Source organism: Chiloscyllium punctatum, chromosome 40 (assembly GCF_047496795.1).
Source record: "Chiloscyllium punctatum isolate Juve2018m chromosome 40, sChiPun1.3, whole genome shotgun sequence".
Classification (NCBI taxonomy): Eukaryota; Metazoa; Chordata; class Chondrichthyes; order Orectolobiformes; family Hemiscylliidae; genus Chiloscyllium; species Chiloscyllium punctatum.
The window spans coordinates 65,061,486-65,084,226 of NC_092778.1; the positions used below are offsets into that span (position 1 = coordinate 65,061,486).

Consider the following 22,741-nt stretch of genomic DNA (forward strand, 5'->3'; position numbering starts at 1 on the left):
ACGTCTCTCAATTAGGATTGAGCTTCTATCGATGTGAATTGCTGCATTGTATTCACAATACTCTTAGGTCCTGTGTCAAAATTGAGTTGTAGTAGGACTTGTGTTCTCCCTGTACCTGCCTTGAGATGTTTGTTTGGCCTTTTCCGTGTTAAAATCATTGCAGTCTTTATTTCAGTGATTCACCTGTCCTGATGTTTTATAGCATTTTCACTACTGCTAGCTGTAATGGTTCTTCTTAGCCTTGATTTCTCCCATGAGCTACTGCCCTGATGCTACAATGACCTGCTACTGCCAATAGTCACACACACACACACACACACACACACACACACACACACACACACGGTTCATTGCAAATGCAGAAACAGGAAGTAATGATACTTAAAATGCACAAATATTGTTGAGAAAAAAATTTAAATGCAATCTAATTGACACTTCCAAGACACTACTCATTGGTGATAAAAGCCTAAACTCACAGTTTATGCTTAAAACTGATTTATAATCCAATAAAACTCACCTGCAGAACATGAGGCACTGCTTCCAGCAACTCCACTAATTTTGAGAAGCCATAGTCTGAAACTCGGCACTGCTTCCCAAAATGGTGATGGTAGGTTGGTATAAATTTGTGTTGACATATTAAACAATGAGCCTGGCTCTTTAGGAGATCGATTACTTCTCTGCTAAACTGAATAAGCTGAGGATTTCCCACAGGACTTTTACAGCGTAGCAACCAGGGATCTATAGAAAAAAGTAGAGAATGGATTTGGCATTTCAAGTTTGCACATAAGAAACACTACCATCACATTACTATTTCTGATCAAGTGTTCCACAAACAATACTTCAATATTTCAGTTACAAAGCTTTACCAGAATCAACTAGTTTTCACAAAAATTACTAACAGCATCATTTAATCCAGACTGTGTTAACAAACATTCTTTCCAGTGGGACACTTCGTATTTTACTTAGAACTTTCCAATTCCAGGGATGGATTAAATAGGAGAAGGACTAAAATGAGAAGTTAAATGTTCTTACAGCTTCTCTAAAGATTTAGATCCAAACCAGATAGCTGACAAGCTTCAACCAGTCAGATAGCTGTGCTATAAACCCAGCATAAAATGCAAATAAATTCTGCAGTTTTAAATCAAAAACACCATTAAAAAACCTAATGTCTTAAATTTCTGAAATTAGATCATGAGGTCAATGCACTGGATTAGAATCCTGTCTCAGTAGATGGATGAGCTTCAACTGAATAAACAAAATCTGGAATTAAGAGTCTGATGATCATGATACCATTGTTAATTGTAAGAAAAACCCATCTGGTCCATTCATGTTGTTCAGGTTGGAAATCTGCCATCCTCAGCTAGTCTGACTTACATGTGACTCCAGGCTCAAAGCAATGTGGGTGATTCTCAACTGCCCTCTGATGTGGCCTAGCAAACCACTTAGTTCTACTGCAGTGGTTCAAGGCAACTCACTATCACTTTCTCAAGGGCAACAAAGGACAGGCAAAAAATGCTGGTCAGCTAGAGATGCTCACATCTCAAGCGAAAACAAAATAAAGATTAGATAGATTTTTAGATTACTTACAGTGTGGAAACAGGCCCTTCGGCCCAACAAGTCCACACCACCCCGCCAAGCGCAACCCACCCATACCCCTACATCTACCCCTTACCTACAATACTGGCAATTTAGGATGGTCAATTCACCTGACCTGCACATCTTTGGACTGTGGGAGGAAACCAGAGCACCCGGAGGAAACCCACGCAGACACGGGGAGAACGTGCAAACTCCACACAGTCAGTCGCCTAAGGCGGGAATTGAACCCGGGTCTCTGGCGCTGTGAGGCAGCAGTGCTAACCACTGTGCCACCGTGCCGCCCAAACTTGAGCAAAAGCAAAATGCATGATCAATCATGGCATTAAACATAACTTGACATTTTCCAGAGATCACCTTCAGTCTTTCCCCCAGAGTTTGTTAGATTCTGTGCTTTTACAACAACAAGTGTGCTGGATTAACCACCTTTTAAATCGTATGTGCCTTTCACAAGGCCCTCTTCCATTTCCCTTCGATTGCGAGTCTGAGCTTTTCTTTACTTCCACATCATTCATTCTTCCTAACCTAGGGGGTCAAATGTTACCGAATTTTGTTGGATCATTTTTTTGGGCAGGGGATAATTTCCTTGTTTTTTGAAGAGGAGTCTGAATGAAGCATTTTAGCTGCTGACTGGGACAGAGGTGCTCTACAACTTTAGCACTGCAATCTTATATCCTATTTTTACCAACAGGATATGGAACCTCAACTTATTTTATATTAAAATCAGACAGCTCAGTAGGATGGTAAGGGACAGTTTAATGAGTAAAGTCTCACCTCCATCCAAGGCTCTAATCCCCCCCCTGCAACATCCAAGGCTCTCCACCACCCCAACCGCCATCCAAAGCCCCAAAGGAGCTTTCCACATCCATCAAATTTTCACCTGCACTTCCACTAATGTCATTTATTGCATCCGTTATTCCCAGTGCAGTCCCCTTTACACTGGGGAGACTGGATGCCTTCTCACAGAGCGCTTCAGGGAACATTGCCAAGACACCCACACCAATCAACCCCACCGCCTTGTGGCCCAACATTTCAACTCCCCCCTCCCATTCTGCCAGAGGACATGCAGGTCCTGGGCCACCTCCACCGCCACTCCCTCACCACCAGACGCCTGGAGGAAGAATGCCTCATCTTCAGTCTCGGAACACTTCAACCCCAGGGCATCAATATGGACTTCAACTTCCTCATTTCCCCTCCTCCCACCTTACCCCAGTTCCAGCCTTCCAGCTCAGCACCATCCTCATGACCTGTCCCACCTGTCAATCTTCCTTCCCACCCATCCACCCCACCCTATCACCTTCCCTCCCCTTCCACCATCCACCTATTGCACTCAACTACCTTCTCCCCAGCCCCAGCCCCACCCCCTCCCATTTATCTCTCCACCCCCGAGGCTTCCAGCCTCATTCCTGATGAAGGGCTCCTCCCCGAAACATCAATTTTCCTGCTCCTCAGGTGCTGCCTGACCTGCTGTGCTTTGCCAGCACCACTCTAATCTCCAAACTCCAGAAACTGCAGTCCTCACTTTCGCTTAAATGGGTTAGGACTCTACTCATTGGAACTTCCAGAAATTGAAGTGTAATCTCATTGAAACATTAGGATTCTGAAGGGGCATGACAGCGTAAATGCCTGGAACAGTCTAGGACCAGAAGGCATGGTCTCAGATTAGAGTGGTGCTAATTTAGGACTGAGATAAAGAAGAATGTCTTCTGAGGATTGTCTGTGTTTGGAAATTGCCACAGACAGATGTAGAGACAGTTCTTGTCTACTTTTAAAAGCTGACAGGTTCTTGATCATTAGGGGAAATCAAGGCCAGACTCCTGTTCTTATGGTGTTACTTCAGATCCATCTAATTACTCAGGTTTCATTTTCATTTTCAAGTATGCTGGAAAATCAGGGTAGGGAGCAAATTTGATTGCAATGTGATGTTTGCATGCCAAATAGGATCACTTTCTGGAGGCGATAATACCTATAATTATCCACAAGAAATAAAAAGTAGTTCTATGGCAAACAAGCATTGTTCTTGCACACAAACATCTAACCCAAGAAAATAAAGGCTTGTAGCCTGATTGCAATGAGGATTAACATGTTCAGTGTTTCCTTAAAAATAGGTAGAACTCAAAATTATCTATTTACTAAATGCCTGAGCCTTTTTATGCACCACTTAAGTCCTATATTCACATTTACATGTACTGCTTCAACTCAACCTGTGTCCTGGGACATTGCACCTGTCTTCAAATCATGCTGCTACAATTACAATGCAGCAGCTTGGCTAGTTTGTTTGAAAGGTGAGGCTTGAAACATTGTCATGTATTTTGTCATTCCAAAGACTGAATTGTACCCCCTCTACTCTAACCCAGCCTGATCCAAAAGGCTTTTTTTTAATAAAAAAACAAATGTGTGGAATGCCATTGCAGAATGACTAGATATTAAACAATTTGTTATGCTTCAGATTCACTTTAACAACAGAAGGACGAATGGTTCCACAGCTTGTAAAAACCATCAGGCTTAAAAAAATTAACTGTAGTTCAAACAAAATCAGCATAACCACTATAATTACATTCATTCTTCAATATTACAGTAACACATGCATTGTTTGAAATGAGGAAGTGTCAACTTACCAGCATTGGGTGGTGGAGGCTTGTTCTGCACCCATTTCACAACTTTAATGCCATCTTGTGCAGTAACAATGTTAACACCAGGGACACAGGTTATGAGGTGCTCCAAAGGAACACCACCCTGCCCCTCCTCCACGATCTTCAAAACAGCAAATTCTGCAGCATAACAGTCCAGAAAGCTTAAAAAGGAACAAAAAAGTGTTTATGCATCCCAATAACTGCATTGAGCTTTTAAAGAAATAACAAAGAGGATTGATGAGGGCAGAGCGGTAGATGTGACCTATATGGACTTCAGTAAGGTGTTCGACAAGGTTCCCCCAGGGAGACTGATTAGCAAGGTTAGATCTCACGGAATACAGGGAGAACTAGCCATTTGGATACAGAACTGGCTCAAAGGTAGAAGACAGAGGGTGATGGTGGAGGGTTGCTTTTCAGACTGGAGGCCTGTGACCAGTGGAGTGCAACAAGGATCAGTGCTGGGTCCACTACTTTTCATCATTTATATAAAGGATTTGGATGTGAACATGAATGATATAGTTAGTAAGTTTGCAGATGACACCAAAATTGGAGGAGTCGTGGACAGCTAATAAGGTTACCTCTGATTATAAGAGGATCTTGATCAGATGGGCCAATGGGCTGAGAAGTGGCAGATGGAGTTTAATTTAGATAACTGCAAGGTGCTGCATTTTGGGAAAGCAAATCTTAGCAGGACTTATACACTTAATGGCAAGGTCCGAGGGAGTATTGCTTGACTTTATGGAGCTATGTATTTTCGGTTGTAAAGCAGACCCATATGATCTCATATGCCTAGTGTCTTGATCACTAAGAAAGGCAAGAGTGGAATTTGACCCTCTTTCAGTAAAATTTCTCAGCTTTCCTTAGTGATTACACAAATTATATAGGGTCTGTACCGACTGTAAGCTAGGACTTTCTGCCACCAAGCAGTAAAACTTCATGGGCTTCCAGAATCACTTAGTTTTTTGGGATATTACACCAATTATGACCAGATCATCAGGAAGGCCTTCTAATACAGTGGACAGCATCCCCAAAGTTGGGCAAGAAGTTCAGTGTTCAACTCCCAAGCCAGAACTTGCTGGCTATGGAAAGTGCTTTCTCAGCAAAACAGACTGATAATCAGCCAGTAAAATCTTGCTGGCCTGATGGTAAACATTAAATATAGAATGGTCAGCGACCTACAGAAAGCAAACATCTGCAATACTTTGACTATAAAAGAGTCGTCCAATCCAATGGAAGCCCATAGCCGAGAAATGAAAGCAGATAGATCAAAAATGAGTCAGTCTGGACTTGAAGAGTTAAGATTTTCTCTTTATGCAGATGCTGTCAGACTTAGCTTTCTCTAGCACTGTTTGTATTTCTGAGCTCCAGCATCCACATTACTTTGCTTTGATTGATAACTGCTACTTAAAAGAGGTATTGCAGGCGCAAGTAGTATTAGATTACTCATATACTTTCAACAAATCATATTTAGTTACTGGTGGAATCAAAGTTGCTAACACCTTCAGGTTTAGCCAAGATAATCGTTCTTCAATAAATCCGTTTCCCCTCTTTCCCCTCCCCAATTCAGAACTTTTATGCAAAATCCTGGTCCACAATTACAATCAAAAATATTCAACATAATGGAAAATCCAAGATTTATAGTCATAGACTCATACTAATCTAACATTTGCAGATATAGCACGATCAGGACATTACATAATCAACCTACAGAAATGCCTTTACATTTGGCAACTCCAGAACCCAGAAAGACTGGATTTTACTAGCTCACATCAAGTAGTCTTTTCAATTCACTCCCTCAGCTGAAAAAGGATCGATTGTCACAATATACATCTGGCAAAATAAATAGGCTAGTGGACATTTTTGAAACTGTGGGCAATGTAGCCAAGATAAAGAAGGTTTTTACTTCATCCTTTGAATTTTTGTACAAAAGTCAATTAGAATAGGAACTTTAAAGAGCTAACGCAGGTCACAAGGTAGTACTGAAATTTTGGAATCACCCTTCTCTCTAATTCAAACATTGCTCATACAATGAATGTACTACTCACCTAAGGAGAGGCACAGTACCCTCATGGGTATGTAACAGGCTATGTACCTGTGGCGCAAATGTTTTCAGGGACAATATTGTAAATGGTATTTTGTAAGAATCAGGATCAAATTCATTTTCACTGCAACCAGAAAAAAAATGTTATTCCATGGCACGCAGTTATATTAACTTATTTTTTTTAAAAAGTAGCGATTCAGAATAGCAAAATTCCACAAAAAATAAAGTTTCTTTAGGATATGCAAAAAAGTCAAGTGTGGAAGACAAAAACATTTGGTCTCATAGCACATCTCCATTATTTTTGGAGCACAATGTCTTACAAAACATACTAAGATAATTATAAAGGAGGAAGATGATATTACATGTTCCATTGAAGAGTAAGCATTTGTTAATAAAATATAAAAATGTGAATCTTACTTATAGCCATTATTGGAGCAGTGCTGTTTGCAGGTTGGTTCATGGTATTCAAGCTCCTCAAATATAACTGGGCTGCAGTTGGATGATGAACTATCGTATGATAATACAGAACTTAGAAGGCTCTGCCTTGTCTGACTGCTGGGCAGGAGACAAACCATTCTTCCATTCACTTGGTCACGGATAGCCACTGTGTCTGTTAACTTGTACAAATCTGACACAAACAACTTGTGTCCAAATCTAGAGGGTGGTAGATTCAAGTTACTTCAACACTTAGTTTTCTGAAGCATATCAATCAGTTTCGGTGCCACAAAAAGTTATGTATAAACAAAATGAACTTGGTACTTGGAACATAAGCTCCGAATTGGACAATATCTAATAATAAAAAACAAACTTTCCAATCTGCCAAACAACTTAACAGTGTCAATGAAATATAAAAATTGTCATAGTATAAAAATTACAACCAACTCCCAACTTTCAAACAAATATATTTGAAGACTTCATTCAAGTTCTATTTAACATCCTCACAAAACTGAAGAGGTGCAAACATTAAGAGTGGTTGAATTCTGTAGTTTAGCCAAAACTGAAACAATGGTACAGTTAAAATTTGAGGTGAATGAAATTTAATTCTTTCACATAAGAAATTCCTAAGGAGAAAGGGGCACCTCCCATATCAATATTGGGATAAAGCAAGTCTCAACTTTTAAACTTATTCCTGTATCCCTCACATTTCTCAACCAAACAGGTGAACCCAGTAAACTAATCATTGTGTCAATAAGTTGAATGTTCTAACAGTTCACTGACATGTAACTATTATGTACCTTTTTTCATAAATCTCTGAAAATTTGAACAGTGGCAAGCAACATGCAGGGGCGTCCTGCAAAATGGATATGGTTTCAGAGCTGTAATCAAATAATAAACACAAATCAGCACACAATATCAAGTTAGGACGTTACGCAAGTTATCAAGTACTTTGGCAAGATTTTGTTTGGACTACTTGGTCAGCAAAAGCAATCCCACTACAGATTACTGGGGCTTTGGTTATGATACCAGAATTCTTTCCTCAAAGTTGAAATAAAAGTTATTCTTATTTGCTAATCTTTAAAACGTGGACTGCTCACTGCAACAGACTGCAATGCTTCCTTTTGTTAAGGCAAGTCAATATTGCAAAGAGTAAGAGAATGGGTTTAAACCAGTTGAGAAACATTAGCACGCAGATGTAGCCATGACAGTTGCACAGAAAGTGTGTTCACCAAGGTGAAGAACAAACTATTTTGATCAGATTGTTTAGTGGTCATTTGTGCTGTCTCTATATGTTGAGACCTACTTTAACTCCTCAAAAATATCTCCAATTTTAAGGCGGGCTTGTACACATAGCAGATTTGTATCAAATGCAACAAGTCAACATGGATTTATGAATAGGGAAATCATGTTTGACAAATGTGATAGAGTTGAGACAGGATCTTATTGGCAGAGTCAGTATGGAAGAACTAGATGTAGGGCTGGAATTGCTGGGAGGCTTTTGTCAATGTCTCACTCAGGAGGTGGTTAGTAATCAAAATTAAAGTACATGGTAATATACTTGTGTGGACTGGGGACTGGTTACAGGCAGAAAGCAGAGAGTAGAAATAAATGAATCACTCTTAGGCTAACAGGCTGTGACCAGTGGGTTACCACGAGGAACAGCACTTGTGCTCTGACAGATCACAATCTACAATTATGATGTGGGGATTGACTGTATTATTTACAAGTTAGCCGATGATGCAACATTTGACAGAAACAGGAGTTGTGAGGAGGATGCAGCAAAGCTTTAAGGGGATTTCGACAGACTAAGTGAGCCAGCAAGGACTGTAGTTAAAATGTAATATGGCGAGGGAGAGATTAGCCAATTTGGTAGAAGGAATGAGGTGCAAAGTATTTTTATAATGGAGAGTGTGTTTATGTCCAAAGGGATATAGTGTGATATAATCATCCTTGTTCATAAGGAATTGAAAGCTAGTATGCAAGTGCACCAATTGGTTCAGAAAGCAAACACTTAATTTTTATTGTTCCTTTACTCGAATGCTCCAAAAAAAGTAATCTTGCCTCAAATACACAGAGCAATACTAAAACCACACCTGGATACTACAGTTCTGGAACTCTTCCCTAAAAATGATCTACTTGCCACAGAGGCAGTGCAATTCACCAAACTGATTCCTGGGATGGTTGGACTGTTCTATAGAGGGGACTGGGCCTGCATTCTCGAGTTTAAAAGGAGGATGAAGTGATCTCACAGCAGCATGTATAATTCTTAGAAGGGATAGATAAAGTCAATGTAGAAAAGATGTTTCCTTTGAAAGTAGGATTTAGTGTTCATGAACAGAGTCCCAAACCCAAATGGGAAGTCAGTTTGGACTGAGATGAGTTAGAACTTCTTCAGATGAGCTTTTGACCTTCAGCTTTGGAGGTAAAGAACTGCAGCAATTAAGTGAATTCAAACTAGAGATTAGTAACAAGAAATCAATTAATGAATCAAAGGGATACAGGTATAGCACAGGATTATGACATTGCTGCCATTATCGAGAATGGCAGAGCATGCTTGGACGAATTAATGGCCTACTCCTGCCCCAGTCACGATTAAAGTTCAGTTTTCTAATCTCCCGTTGTAAATGAAATTTTTAAACAATGTATTGACAATTAGCTCTTTCCTCTAATCATTAGCAACTTGGAGATTAAGTGATTTTTTTCAAACAAGTAGTTAACTCTCTTCATTTCAAATATGGTATCAACTATCTCCTCCACCCAAATAGTATGCCATTAGACATATAATGACTGACAAAACCCACAAGCTGGTTGTTATTTGTGCTACACCTTGCTTACCAATGCCATGATGATATGCACAAGCCACCTGCTGCCAGACTGCCACCCCAAATTAAAGCAAGTTCTACAAGCAAGCATCTTTTGACGCAAGCAATGGGAAACAGTTGTTAATCAATTAGCAGTCACTCAATTCCTTATGACAAACTTGATCTGCCAAACAGCACACTGATCTACTGTGGGAATGATCCTTGCTAAACAGATTAAAGACACAGAGATCCTCTGCAGCCAATGTCCACCAATGGAGCCTTAACACAGCACAAACTTCTTGGTGAGGCAAATAATGCTACAGATTATCAAGGAATGTCCCCTCTGCAGACTGTGGAGGATAATCTCTTCAAAACTTGGCCAATGAGGTCACTGCTTGGCTTAACAGATTTGCTTTTGCTCACTCCGCCCTCTCCCTAGAAATGGCCCGTATGGTAAATGGTTCACGGACGGACAGACAGACAGACAAAACAATCTTACCCAAGTAAAACAAGTGATTTATTGGCACTTCCAGTAGCTAGTGATACTTGGATTCTTTTGCTTCCAATTTTGTATCTGTGCAAATTATTAACAGCCAAGATCGCTTCCTGCAGACTTCCCATCTGAATTGTTGCCTTAAGCTGATAATCAGTATGAGGGCTTAGTTCGACATTCTTTACCTATATATCGTTGAGACAAAGCTCTAGTTATAGTTCAATTGAGTGAATAGTTTTGCTTTCTTTAAGCTTTACAAAACTACTTGGTTTTAAATTATTCATGCAAGAACCCTGCTGATCATTAATTAGAACATAAAAATTATAGGCTATGAATAAACTAAACATTATAAAAACTCAAAAGTCAAGACTACCCCCATTAATGCTTAAAATAGTCAAAAGCACCAGGTGTGGTACTGTGTCATCTTGATCATGCCAGGCCTGGTTTCAGTTGCCATTACATGCAAATGAAACATCTCTGAACTGGTGTGGTAGCAAAGGAAAAAGAAAGTTGATGTTTTAGTCATCTTTCAAGCAAAGGCTCCCACTCACCCAACTCTTACAGAACTGGCTCAAAAGTAGAAGACAGATGGTGGTGGAGGGTTGCTTTCCAGACTGGAGGCCAGTGACTAGTGGTATCAGAAGGATCATTACTGAGTCCACTGCTTTTTGTCATTGATATAAGTGATTTGGATGTGAACATGGTTTAGTTAGTAAATTTGCAGACGACACCAAAATTGGAGGTGCATTGGACAGTGAAGGAGGTTACCTCAGAGTACCACAAGATCTGATCAGATGGCCAACGGGCCAAGGAGCTGATGGAATTTAATTGAGGTAAATGTGAGGTGCTGCATTTTGGAAAGGCAATACAGGGCAGGATTTATACACTTAATGGTAAGGTCCTGGGGAGCGTTGCTGAACGAAGAGACCTTGGATTGCAGGCTCAGTTTGTTGAACGCGGAGTTGCAGGTAGATAGGATAGTGAAGGTGACATTTGGTACACTTTCCTTTATTGGTCAGAGCACCGAGTATAGGAGTTGGGATGGGAGGTCATGTTGCAGTTGTACAGGACGTTGGTTAGGCCACTTTTGGAATATTGTGTGCAATCCTGATCTCCCTCCTATAGGAAAGGAGTGTGAAACTTGAAAGGATTCAGAAAAGATCTGCAAGGCTGTTGCCAGGGTTTTAGGGTTTGAGCTATAGGGAGAGGCTGAATAGGCTGCGGTTGTTTTCCTTGGTGTGGCAGATGCTGAGGGACAACCATATAGGAGGTTTATAAAATCATGAGGGGCATGGATAGGTTAAATAGACAAGGTATTTTCAGGGGGGGGTCCAGGACTAGAGGGCATCGGTTTAGAGTGAGAGGGGAAAGATTTAAAAGGGCTCTAAGGGACAACTTTTTCATGCAAAGGGTGGTACCGTGTATGGAATGAACTAACACAGGAAGTGGTGGAGATAAGTACAATTACCACATTTAAAAAGGCATCTGAATGGATGTGAATAAGAAGGGTTGAGCGGGGATATGGAACCAGATTAATTTAGGATATCTGGTCAGCATGGACGAGTTGGACTGAACGGTGTGTTTCGGTGTAGTACTTCTAGGACTATGACATTTAGCAATCCAAAAAAAGAGTGTTTTGAATAACAACATCATTGCCAAAAGGTTTTGTCAAGTATTTTAATTTATCTAATTTGATGAGCTGGATTAACCAAACCAGAATTAAATCCATGATCTAATGGAAAACCATAACAATTAGCTGTCTACTGAACACAAGATTAAAAACTATGTAAACAGACCCTTTTATTGCTCCTCACGATAAAGATCTACAACAAAATGCAATTTACTTAGTTACCCTCAATAAATGCACTCCTGTTTCAGGAGAGAACTAAACATTAAATGTGACCAAAAAAAATTACTATTCCATTGCTACACAAAAGATTCACCTAAAATGTTGACCAAAACAATTAAAATGAGCATATTCAAAATATCAAAGTGAGTAATAGCAAACTATTTTGCCACAATTAAACAATGCCACAATGTATGTAACTTGCAAAATATCTGCTGCCAGTGAGTTCACTTTTGAAAAAGCTAAAATGTCATTACAAGTCAATTATCAGACTCATTCTCACTGTACAAGAAAACACTATAAATATGAACATTTTAATAAACACTGGATAAAATATTGATGCACGAGCATAAAATGCAAATTTTCAAACCTGACCTCAAGACAATAGTTATTTCCTTTTCCAAAAGCAATTTTGTCCAACAAATGCTCAAGCGTGTTAAAGTTTTTCACGGTTCTCATTATTTCCAATGCAGACCTTAACAGACTTAGAAATTTACATTTTGAATTTAATCCTAACACAATAAAACGTTTAGAGTACGTCTGGCTTGAATCGCAGGATTTATAAAATAGCATAAACTTTTCAACTAATATTGGGCTGACATTTAGAACTTTATAGTTTGATTGGATTAGCGCTCAGATCCAAAACACTATTACAGCTAAAAACAAAATCAAATAAGTATTGAGCCAGTTTACCTTGCCGTGCCTTAAGAAAATTTCATGTAGTATTTGTTGCAGGTCCTTTCTGGACATTCGGTAATCCAAGTTGCTGACTTGTACAACTGCACCATTTCCAAACGGGCCAGTGTCAGGGTCAGAATAGTGTGTTTGGTTTGCTGGATTTGCATTTACTGAACAGGATCTGTTTGAAAGGCTTGGGGACGGACTCCTAAGATAATTACACAACAGTCAAACGTTGTAACATTAAACCTTTACCAGACATACAAAAGCATAGCTCATGCAAAACTTTCAACACTGAATTTGTCCTCCTGATGTTACAAATCAGGATCAGCTATCTCCAGTTTCCTTTTTTTTTAAAACCAGTGATTAATTTTAAAAGGTTTGCTTTCAACTCTTGGATGAAGTAAACTGTGTTTAAAGTAAGGGAGGTAGACAAAAGTTCGAATAAAGTTACCTGGTTGACCAGGTACCATGACCTGCAACAGGTGGTGTGTTATGTCTTGAAACTGACAGCTTAGAAAAAGCAGAAGGAGAACTGACACGGAAGTCAGCTTTCTTCTCAATTTTATCAATGGGAGATTCCAAAGAACTTCTAGAAGATGGAGTTTCGCTCCTATTTTTAAAAAAAAAGGCAGGTTTTAAATTATGTTTTAAAGGTTACTTCCTTTAAAAGCTACTTGAATGATACTCGCTAGACTTGAGCACTAACATTTGACATTTGTGTTTCAGTAGAGACCTCTGTCCCATTTCTTTCAAGTGAAAAACTATGAATTTCCAAGTTTTTATTTCGTATATTACTAACATTGAAGGTATCAAGTCCTTCAGCATGAAAAGGACTTAATAGGCAAATCAGTCCATAACCAAACTTCATTTAAATGAAATTATGTGAAGCAATTGGTGTCTACTCACCTCAATAGTCAGCATAGTTATGCTTAAACAATTTCAAAAATCACGCAATCAAAAATGAAATTTATTCAAGTTAATCAAAGTAAAAATCAGCTAAATTATAGATGCTAAACAAAACTCACTTTATGTTTCCACTGAACGAATCACCATTTCCTACATTTTTAGCAGTGACTGGGGAATAAATGGAAGTGCAGTTGCCAACTGGAGGAGATTCAGATCCTTGCTTTTTGATCTTCTGGGTACGTACACTTTGTTTTACTTTGGATTCCATACCACAGAGCTCCTTAGAAAATAAATAAATAGCCACTTACAACCATGCAATTTAAGAGGCAGAATGTGTGTTTGACTACCCAAATCAAAACAGGGAAAAGCCAGCCTTCGATATGGCTAAACTGCAACCAATTTTCAAAATGAAAAGGAGTTTTAAAATAAAATGGAGGAACCCAGCTTTGCTCTGATCCATAGGCTCAGAACAGTGCTAAAACCCAGCTGGGCAAAAAACTAATTTTCTGTTTAAGACCATGCTTCCAGTCACTAAACACAGCAATATCATTCCTCCTTGAACTTCAAAGTTTACTGCAACTATTTCACACTGTGATAGCCATTAAGCTTACTTTTTTTTTATTAACATCCAAAGATGCAAAGTCCGAATTTTACTATTTGACAGACTGAAGACAAATCCCTCGGGCTTGGCATAAAAGGGTAAACAAGTTCAGAAAATTGTACACAGGTTAAAGGAAACAAATGATTTTGTTCAATTTTCATGAGACTCAGTATAACACCCCTACCATTCCACGTGAAGGTAATTGCTTCTGCTCCCAAGCCTTGACATACATAGGATCATAGAAGTCATTGACTGCGACAAGCCTATGGCCTGAGGAATGTCGTATCAGCCACAATTCCACTGAATGGTGGAGCAGGCTCCAAGGGCTGAACAACTTACTCCTGTTCCTGTTTGTGGCAAACAAACAAAACCTGCACTGATCATTTGCAAGTTACACACATTTGGTTTACATTGAAAATCACAACTGCATACTGTTCATTCTAGTCTATCCTCACATACACACCACATACAATGTTTAACGTATTCAGGAGTTGTAATGGTAATTCCACCATTACAAACTACTGAAGAGTATGGTGTGACATGAGTCACTGGACTACCTTCCATGCCTTTAGTGTGCATTCAGCCATTCAGACTGCATTGCAGACACTGGCTAGATTCACCTGGGAGGGCAAGCATACCAACATCAGCATCCCTGAAGCAGCTAATAGCACCAGAGGCCAGAATCATCTGAAATCAACTCCACTAGGCCAGTTACATGCTTAAGGTACCCAAGTTCTGACTGCCAAAGTAAATCTCCTTTGCCCAATTCAAGGAAGACACTTGAACGAGAGGATAAAGAAAGCATTTCAAAGCCTCCCTGAAGAGATAACATGTGGGTGTTCCTTCTTCAGAAGAAACTGACTCGAAGGAAACTCTGTATGAAGGGACGCAATTCTTCAAGAACATCCATCTGTGAAGGGAAGTACAGAAAAGGAACCGAGAAAGGAATGCCAATTATCTCAAGGTCAAGGACTAATTCCACCTCCCAGAAACACCTGCCAAAAAGTCACAAAGATCCAGAGTCCATGACCAGTGACACAATTGCATAGGTGGACAATCACTCGCATTAGCAAGTGATTGCTGACAATGACTAGATATCAGATTCGTTCTAGATATCTGACTTTCATTAATGATTTTGTCAGCAATTTCATTTTCCTCCAACAAATGGAAAGGCCGAGGCAACAGCGTGATGTGTTATTTTGGAAATGCAGTATAAAGAATCCAAATTCTACACATGAACTAAGGACCATTGAGATAAAAACAATGACTGCAGATGCTGGAAACCAAATACTGGATTAGTGGTGCTGGAAGAGCACAGCAGTTCAGGCAGCAGCTAACGAGCAGCGAAATCGGCGTTTCGGGCAAAAGCCCTTCATCAGGAATAAAGGCAGTGAGCCGGAAGCATTGCTGCCTGAACTGCTGTGCTCTTCCAGCACCACTAATCCAGAACTAAGGACCATTGCTGCTCATCAGGTCTGTCAGGTACAGCATGTGAAATTAAAAGATGTTTTCCCTGAGTCATTGATGAATGCTTGCTCAATACTAGTAGCATAAGTAGCAATTAACAGTGACAAGGCAGTCAGTTAAGAGGAGATTTTCTCCACACTTCAGTCAAGGTCTGTATTTGACAACTCATGAGCAGCTATTCAGCTCAATTAGCTCATGATCCTTGATCTTACTTGCAAAGATGCAGCTCAGTATCTCTATTCTCTCATCCTTCTAGATAATGACAAACTCCTTTGTTATCACCAACTCTACACTTAATGATAGCCGTCTCCCTGACTGTTAAGGTTTTCAGTTTCCTGCAACGCATTGAATTAGATCAAACTATGCCTTGGACTCGATATTGCAAAATTAATTACTTCCACAGGATTCAGGAACTCTTTAAGAGGAAGTACAGTCCTGGAGAGCATATCAGTGTACTAAAGCTTAAAGTACAGAAATCAAATTGCTGTGTGTAGTGTGAAAAACTCAAAACATGAAGGAAGGATACCAGTAAAAGATTTTGACTTAATTCAGCTGAATTGGAGTGCATTTTGCTTAGTAGCTACCATTTGGAACTGTCAATCTTTCTTCTCCCTGTACTGGGGTCTCAGCTTTGCACATATTACTGGCAATTATCATCCCATCAACTTGACATCCGACAACTACATTTTTGCAATTTTGATCAAGTTCACAAGTGATGGTGAAGTTTTCGCTGCATGTAGAATTGATGTTTATCTGACTTGATATTAACATGTTGTTGTCCTTTTACAATTATCATTCCAATAGTCAAGCTACTTTATCTTGAGACTGCACAGTGCCACCTGGCTCTAGGGGGTAGGGTAACTAACCAAATCTCCATCCCCCACCTCTCCAGCAATTATTTTTATAAGCTTACTTGCTTTCCTTCCAGCTTATGATTCAGTTTCTTGCAAGTTAGAGCACCGCTTCGTTCTCCAATACTTACATTCTGTAGGTCTTTCTGCAGACCTAGAATGCTTCTCAGCTAGTATAGAGTTCTCCCATTAATATTCTCCAGCTGATATTTAACAGTCTCCGAGCTTCTGGATATCACAATGGCTTCTCAAAAGGAAGCTTCTCTTCCCTGAGCAGAAACTCTTGTTCCTACTTCAATCCTATCCTGGTTCAAATCATTCTGCTGTCGTCAATTTCAAGATTCAGCTAGATGCCCCAGTCAAGTCACGTACAGAAATATTCATTCATTCTCCTCTTCCAGAACTTTAGTGATAATCACAGTTCATAAATAACTTCGGTGCTCAAAAGGGTTTTTTTTAAAAGCAACCAGAATTTCTGGCAAAACTATGGCAATCTCACAGGTCTGCCACTGTGGCTAACAGTTCTTATTTAATTCTCAAACCTTCCCTCATCTCAACAGAAGTACTAGAATATTGGAAGCCATACTCAATCATCCAACAGTTGATATCCTTTTCAAAGTTTTTGACATTTAATCATTTTTTGTTTTAATCATTTTGATCTTTACAGCAGATGGCTCTTACAGCTATCGAAAGCCATGTTAAGTCCAGCCGTGTACTGAACGCCATGAGCCAAGTTGGTTCTCCCCTCAAGCCTTGGAACAGAGGAGATCATAAAACCACTACATGTGGTCCAAACACTTAAAACCCACTTGGTGAACTGCAGATCACTTCAGAAGTCAAACATTTCCATTTTCCCATAGTATATGGCTCACTTCTAGTGTCAGACAAATACCTACTATTAATTCAAAAGTAATGGAAATTAAATTAATGAAAAGTTACCTGCTAAAATTCCATTTGTGGCTACTGAAACCTGCCAAACTATAGTAACCTGATAGAAACATTGATAAAATTCAGTATTCACATCCTGAAAAACCACTTAACAGCAACCCCTATATTTGACATAATAGCAGGTCTACCAGAGGACTAAAAGCTTCCAAATGAAATGGCTAAGCATACAGCTCAAACACTACATTGGACCCTAAACTTCCACACTATGGGCAAACAACCACCAACTTAGTTGCTCAGCAGCAAGGAATATATGTACCAAGACCAGCTCGCTAGTCATTCTCCTTTTTTTTTCCCCCCTGCCTCTTGATGTAGTACACCTGCATCACATTAACAAATTAACAACATTTGATTTACATGCAGCATTATATTTAGGAAATGGTTTCCTCTGATTAAGGATTAATTGAACTGCACTTCTCATTTGCTGTTCTTGGCTTGTTAATTTACATACAAAAATACATGCAGGTGTCAAGAAGGTAATGTTCAGCTGTTGATTACATTGCTTATTTCCAACAATCCTGGTCTATTTTAATAAGTGCTGATACAGTTAGATGTCAAATTAAATCTAGAAAGTTATAAAGAAACTAATTACAGAAATGAAGTCCTTTGAGTCACTAATACAAAGCCAATGGGAAAAACTAAAATATTTTGAAGTTAACTGTGAAAAACATATTAATTGTATAATTTCATCCATCCTTCCAACTGAAGAGAACAAACTTATTTCACAGTGACTCCTCACTTACACATTGGGTGGTTTCTACCTCGTGATATCTCAACTATTATTTTAGAATTGAACATACTTCTCTACAGCATAAGGCAGCAATCCAATATAATGCATGTTAGAATGTAATGTGCAAATAAACGATGATGTCATATTTATGCTAATACATATGAACCAATTTAAAGTTAAATAATCCAATAAATGATGAAGAAATTATAGGTAGCTTAAAGTGAAAATCATATCCTTCTGGCAAGTTAAGCAATAAGCTTTTTAATTTGCATAACATCCAAAGTGTGATGAGGAAGAGGTTCATGGACTGAAGTCATATTTAACTAATTTACTGAAATTCTCTGAAGAGGCGAGGTACTGTGGATAAACATTAACCAGTGTTGTTGTATTATACTTAGAGTTGCAGGTGGCATTTGATAAGGTGCCATATCAAAAGGTTATTGCAAAAAAAATGCCATAATGTAGGGACAGAAGATTGGCTAGGTAACAGAGTAGACATAAATGTATCTGTTTCTAGTTGCCAGGTGATATCACAGGGATCAGTATTGGGATCTAAACATTTTACAACTTAGATTAATGAGCTGAAGGGACCCAAAATATGGTTGCTTAATTTGATGACACAAAGATCGGTCACAAAGTAAGTTGTGAAGAAATCATTCGGACGTGATGAAAATAGATATGTTAAGTCAGTGGGTCAAGATTCAGCAAATGGAGAATAATTTGGAGTTGTGGAATTGTCCATTTTCACAGAATAAAAAGCATATTATCTCGATAATGAGAAATTGCGGAGCTTTGAGATGCAGAGTGATCGGAGTGTCCTCAAGCATGTAGTACACATTAGTTACAGCAATTAATTAGGAAAACAACTTTGCAAGGGAAATTGAATTCAGCAGTAGTAAAGTGATGCTTCGGTTATATCGGGCACTACTGAGACCACATCCAAAGTACTGTATACAAGATTTAACAAAAGATGTAAATGCTTTGAAAGTAGTTTGCTGAAGGTTTACTAGTATTTGTAATGAAGAGGATGCCTTACAAAAGAAGGATGGATAGGTTAGACTTGTCTCAGCTAGAGTTTAGAAGAGTAAGAGATGATTTTAGACTTTATTGAATCATATGTAATACTGAGGAGTCCTGACAGCATTGATGTGGAAAGGATAAGAAATCTTAAAATAAGGATCACTGTTTAAATAAAAAGAGAAAAATTGTTTTTTTTTCCAGAGGGCTGTGATTCGATGGAATTCTCTTCTTCAAAAGCTGGTAGCAGTACACTTTGAATATTTTTAAGGCAGAGGTAGATAGAGTCCTGATAAACAAGCAGTTTAAAAAGTTTTCAGGCTAGGTGAGAGTATTTAGAAATTAGATCAGCCAATTAATTAGAGCCAACTCGTGGGGCCAAATGGTGTCTTTTGTTTCTGATCTGTATATCCTAACAAACAGTACAGAAGAAATGGTATTTGTAAATAAAGAAAATGCACTTATGAACCATATTAATTAAGATATCTTCATACACAATTAATTGTTTTGGGCTGAAGTCATGTAGACAAATGTGGCACTGATTTAAACACAGTGAAGTCTTGCAAAGTTTAATTTAATCTGTTTTGTTTGGCACTATTTGGTGCAAGAATATTGCAAGAACATCGAGACATAAACAGACATATTTTGACAGAAAATAGTTTGGATTACAAATGTTTGTGAAAAGTCAGACCTGAAAGAACAAACAAACTTTCTTCATTCCATTTTGCATTTCTTTCTTTCATTTCTTTCATGTCTATTTCTTTCATGACAACAATGACTACTCATGAGGGTTGCTCTCCAAGACATTTCCCAAGTGCTCATTAAATTTAAGAGTGAGAATTGACGGACTATGTGAGTTGGTGGGTGGGGGGGGGAAAACACAGCCTAGTCCCAGCTCTTTTCATTTATTGGTCCACAAGTATAAACTTTCAACAGGATCTCTGGACATCAACAAAGAGTAGAAAATGGGGATTAACCCTGGCATCTTGTTATTCTCCACGTGTCTGCAACTCAGCATGTTAACATTTTTGGTCAGACTCAATTTCCAACCTCAGTTTTATTATATTGTATCACTGCAAGCCCCAAATGAATCACACCTGATGATTTATACTGCACTGGAAGCTGATGTAGACTGCTATTCTTATTACACTGAGGATTTTCCATTCTCTTGCCATTTGTACAAACTGGTCACAGCAATATCTTATTGTCCTTCCTAATGGCCCAAATATAATTTGCCTTGCATTAAACTAATCATTTACCTGTAAACTTCTGACATTGTTGTCTTTAATGGCTGATGCTTGGGGTGCCTGCAAATTCTTCACTGTAGAATTTTTACTGTTCGGTAATGGGTCATCAAGGCCTTTGTTCCGCTGAGACAGCTTGGTCATCTTGTTTGCCTTTTTAGGAGATTTTGCTTTTTCAGCCATAAGGCAGTTATTTTTGCTCTCACAAAGATCTTTATTTTTTGGGGTAAATGATACCAGGATCTTGTTGCCAAATACATCTTCGTTCTCCATACGTTTCTGTGCACGTTCAGCACTTTCTTGGCTTGTAAAACGAAGGATTGCACTGCCACCAGTAATACTTAAAACCTTTCCACCACAATTGTCAGACAAACGACGCAGCCTGTTGCTTACTTGTTTGCTGTCTCTGTTGAGTGGTAAATTGTATACATACAGAAGAGTATGACATTGCTGAAGAGTAATAAATAAGAATAAGTCAGCAACAGCATGAGGAAACAAGGTGAATGAGATATCAATTTTTATTCTTAACTAAAAAGCAAAGTGGACAACAACCTTAGTTTGTGAATATATCTTTCAAAGAACTGACAGATGTTGCAACTCAACTACTTCTAACTGAAACACCATGACTTCCAAGCATCAGAATTACCAATATAAAAACCAAAGTTGTTTGGATATAAATGTTACAGGAAAAAGACAGCCTTACTGATCAGATAGTCAAACCCTCAGATTACACCCAAACATATTCCTATGAGATATTCCCATTAAAAACTACCAAAATATAAAACAACAAACCAAAATGCTGCATGTGCAAGAAATCAGAAAGAAAACAGAAATTGCTGGAAAGATTCAGGTGTGGCACCATTTGCAGAGAGGAGGGTGTGTGCGTGCATGTGTGTTTGAGAGAGAGATGTTAGAGAATGAAACACAGTTGGACAGACAAAGGAATGTGTAAAGACTAGCTTGGAAAATTACTAGCTACTAATGGGAATTTAAGTTGCTGACGATGGGTCGAGTGTGGTAGCAGTCCATGTGATTACAAGGCTTGGTATTTGGGGATTGGGGTTAGGACTCGAGATGAACGTATTTACGATTTGAGCATCTTCTCCATGTCCCTACCCCAATCTCTACACAGCAAAACTTTATGCACTCCTTTGTCTGTCCAATTGTTTTTCTCTCTTTCAGCTCCACCTCCACTAATTGTTTAGTCCTCCCCTTCCCTATCTTCTGCATGAATATCAACCTTTTCCTCATTATCATCAGTTCTGAAGAAGGGTCACTAGACACAAAACATTAGGCCTGCTTTCTCTCTACAGATGCTGCCAGACCTGCTAAGTCTTTACAGCAATTTGTTTCTGTTACTACCAAAATATAATCCTTTGAGGGAATTATTTCAGATATATCATTTTAAATACAATTTTGTAATAAGGTAAAGAAAACTCCAGCTTGTATCAGACAAATGAACTGTTGTGGATTGGGCAGGCTTTCCTAACAACCAATGCTTTTAAGTCTCATTTGACTTTAATTCTCGAGATTTCAATCATTTGTTAATTATAAATTGGACAATTTAGAAAACACTTACTGGTGTCTTTTCTGGTAATCTTGGCGGTAGATTAGAAACAAATTCCTCAAATTTGAAATGCTTATGTGCATGTTGTAAAAGTGTATCTGAAACTTGATTCTTATGTACCAAAATAATCTGAAAACCATGTCGATGTCGAAGGTCACTCAGTTCGAGGGCAAAATTAACATCAGCTGCAAAATGATAAAAGTCATAATCATTAAAACAAATAACTTCTGACCAAAATCAAACTCAGCTTTCTATTTTGAACTACAAAAGCCTGGACACAGTTTCCTCAATGTTCACTCTTGCTCAGAAATTTATTGAGAAATGTTTGTAAAGGGTGACACAAATTTAAACAGTTAAACAATTACGTCTTTGCAAAATTTGCCACGACCTCCACCTGATGAAGGACAGTGCTCTGAAAGCTAGTGCTTCCAAATAAACCTGTTAGACTATAACCTGATGTTGTGTGATTTTTAATTTTGTCCACCCCAGTCCAACACCGGCTCCTCATCATAAAAGGATATCACACACACGAGCTACTATGTTACAAAATAAAACTATTTTTATCATTCCAACCATTCTGAAACTCCAAACTTAAAATGGTTAGATGCTTAGCAGTGTTCATTCAATATTTGTATATTTCACTGAGACAAACAACACGACCAAGCTGCTTTCTGAAAGCTTTTCCTCTCATGATAAATATTCCAAATAAAAATAAGAATTTTGCAACACAAATTACTTACAAGACACCAAAATAACAGTGGACGGAGCCGTATGAGTGTCAGCAAACCTTCTTAAACTTTGTCGAAGTTTGTCATCTGCAGCATTTTTTGCTGTTGCATTGATATGTGCAACTGTCACCTACAACAAAGGTGATAAAACAGTAACTT

General features: G+C 38.7%; 1 protein-coding gene across 5 annotated transcripts in view; it reads right to left on the reverse strand.

The window, feature by feature from the left end:
• The window catches only part of LOC140464712 (meiosis regulator and mRNA stability factor 1), a 56,216-nt gene that overhangs the window by 20,701 nt on the left and 12,774 nt on the right, over positions 1–22,741 (reverse strand). For all 5 annotated transcript variants that reach the window (XM_072560152.1, XM_072560156.1, XM_072560154.1 and 2 more), the window contains exons 6-17: positions 22,595–22,712; positions 21,867–22,039; positions 20,303–20,737; positions 13,552–13,712; positions 12,978–13,136; positions 12,539–12,731; positions 10,006–10,184; positions 7,503–7,583; positions 6,685–6,921; positions 6,272–6,391; positions 4,212–4,387; positions 518–738 (exon numbers count right to left, since the gene is read on the reverse strand). In XM_072560152.1, the coding sequence (XP_072416253.1) occupies positions 518–738; positions 4,212–4,387; positions 6,272–6,391; positions 6,685–6,921; positions 7,503–7,583; positions 10,006–10,184; positions 12,539–12,731; positions 12,978–13,136; positions 13,552–13,712; positions 20,303–20,737; positions 21,867–22,039; positions 22,595–22,712 (2,253 nt within the window). The remainder of the gene's footprint in view (positions 1–517; positions 739–4,211; positions 4,388–6,271; positions 6,392–6,684; positions 6,922–7,502; positions 7,584–10,005; positions 10,185–12,538; positions 12,732–12,977; positions 13,137–13,551; positions 13,713–20,302; positions 20,738–21,866; positions 22,040–22,594; positions 22,713–22,741) is intronic.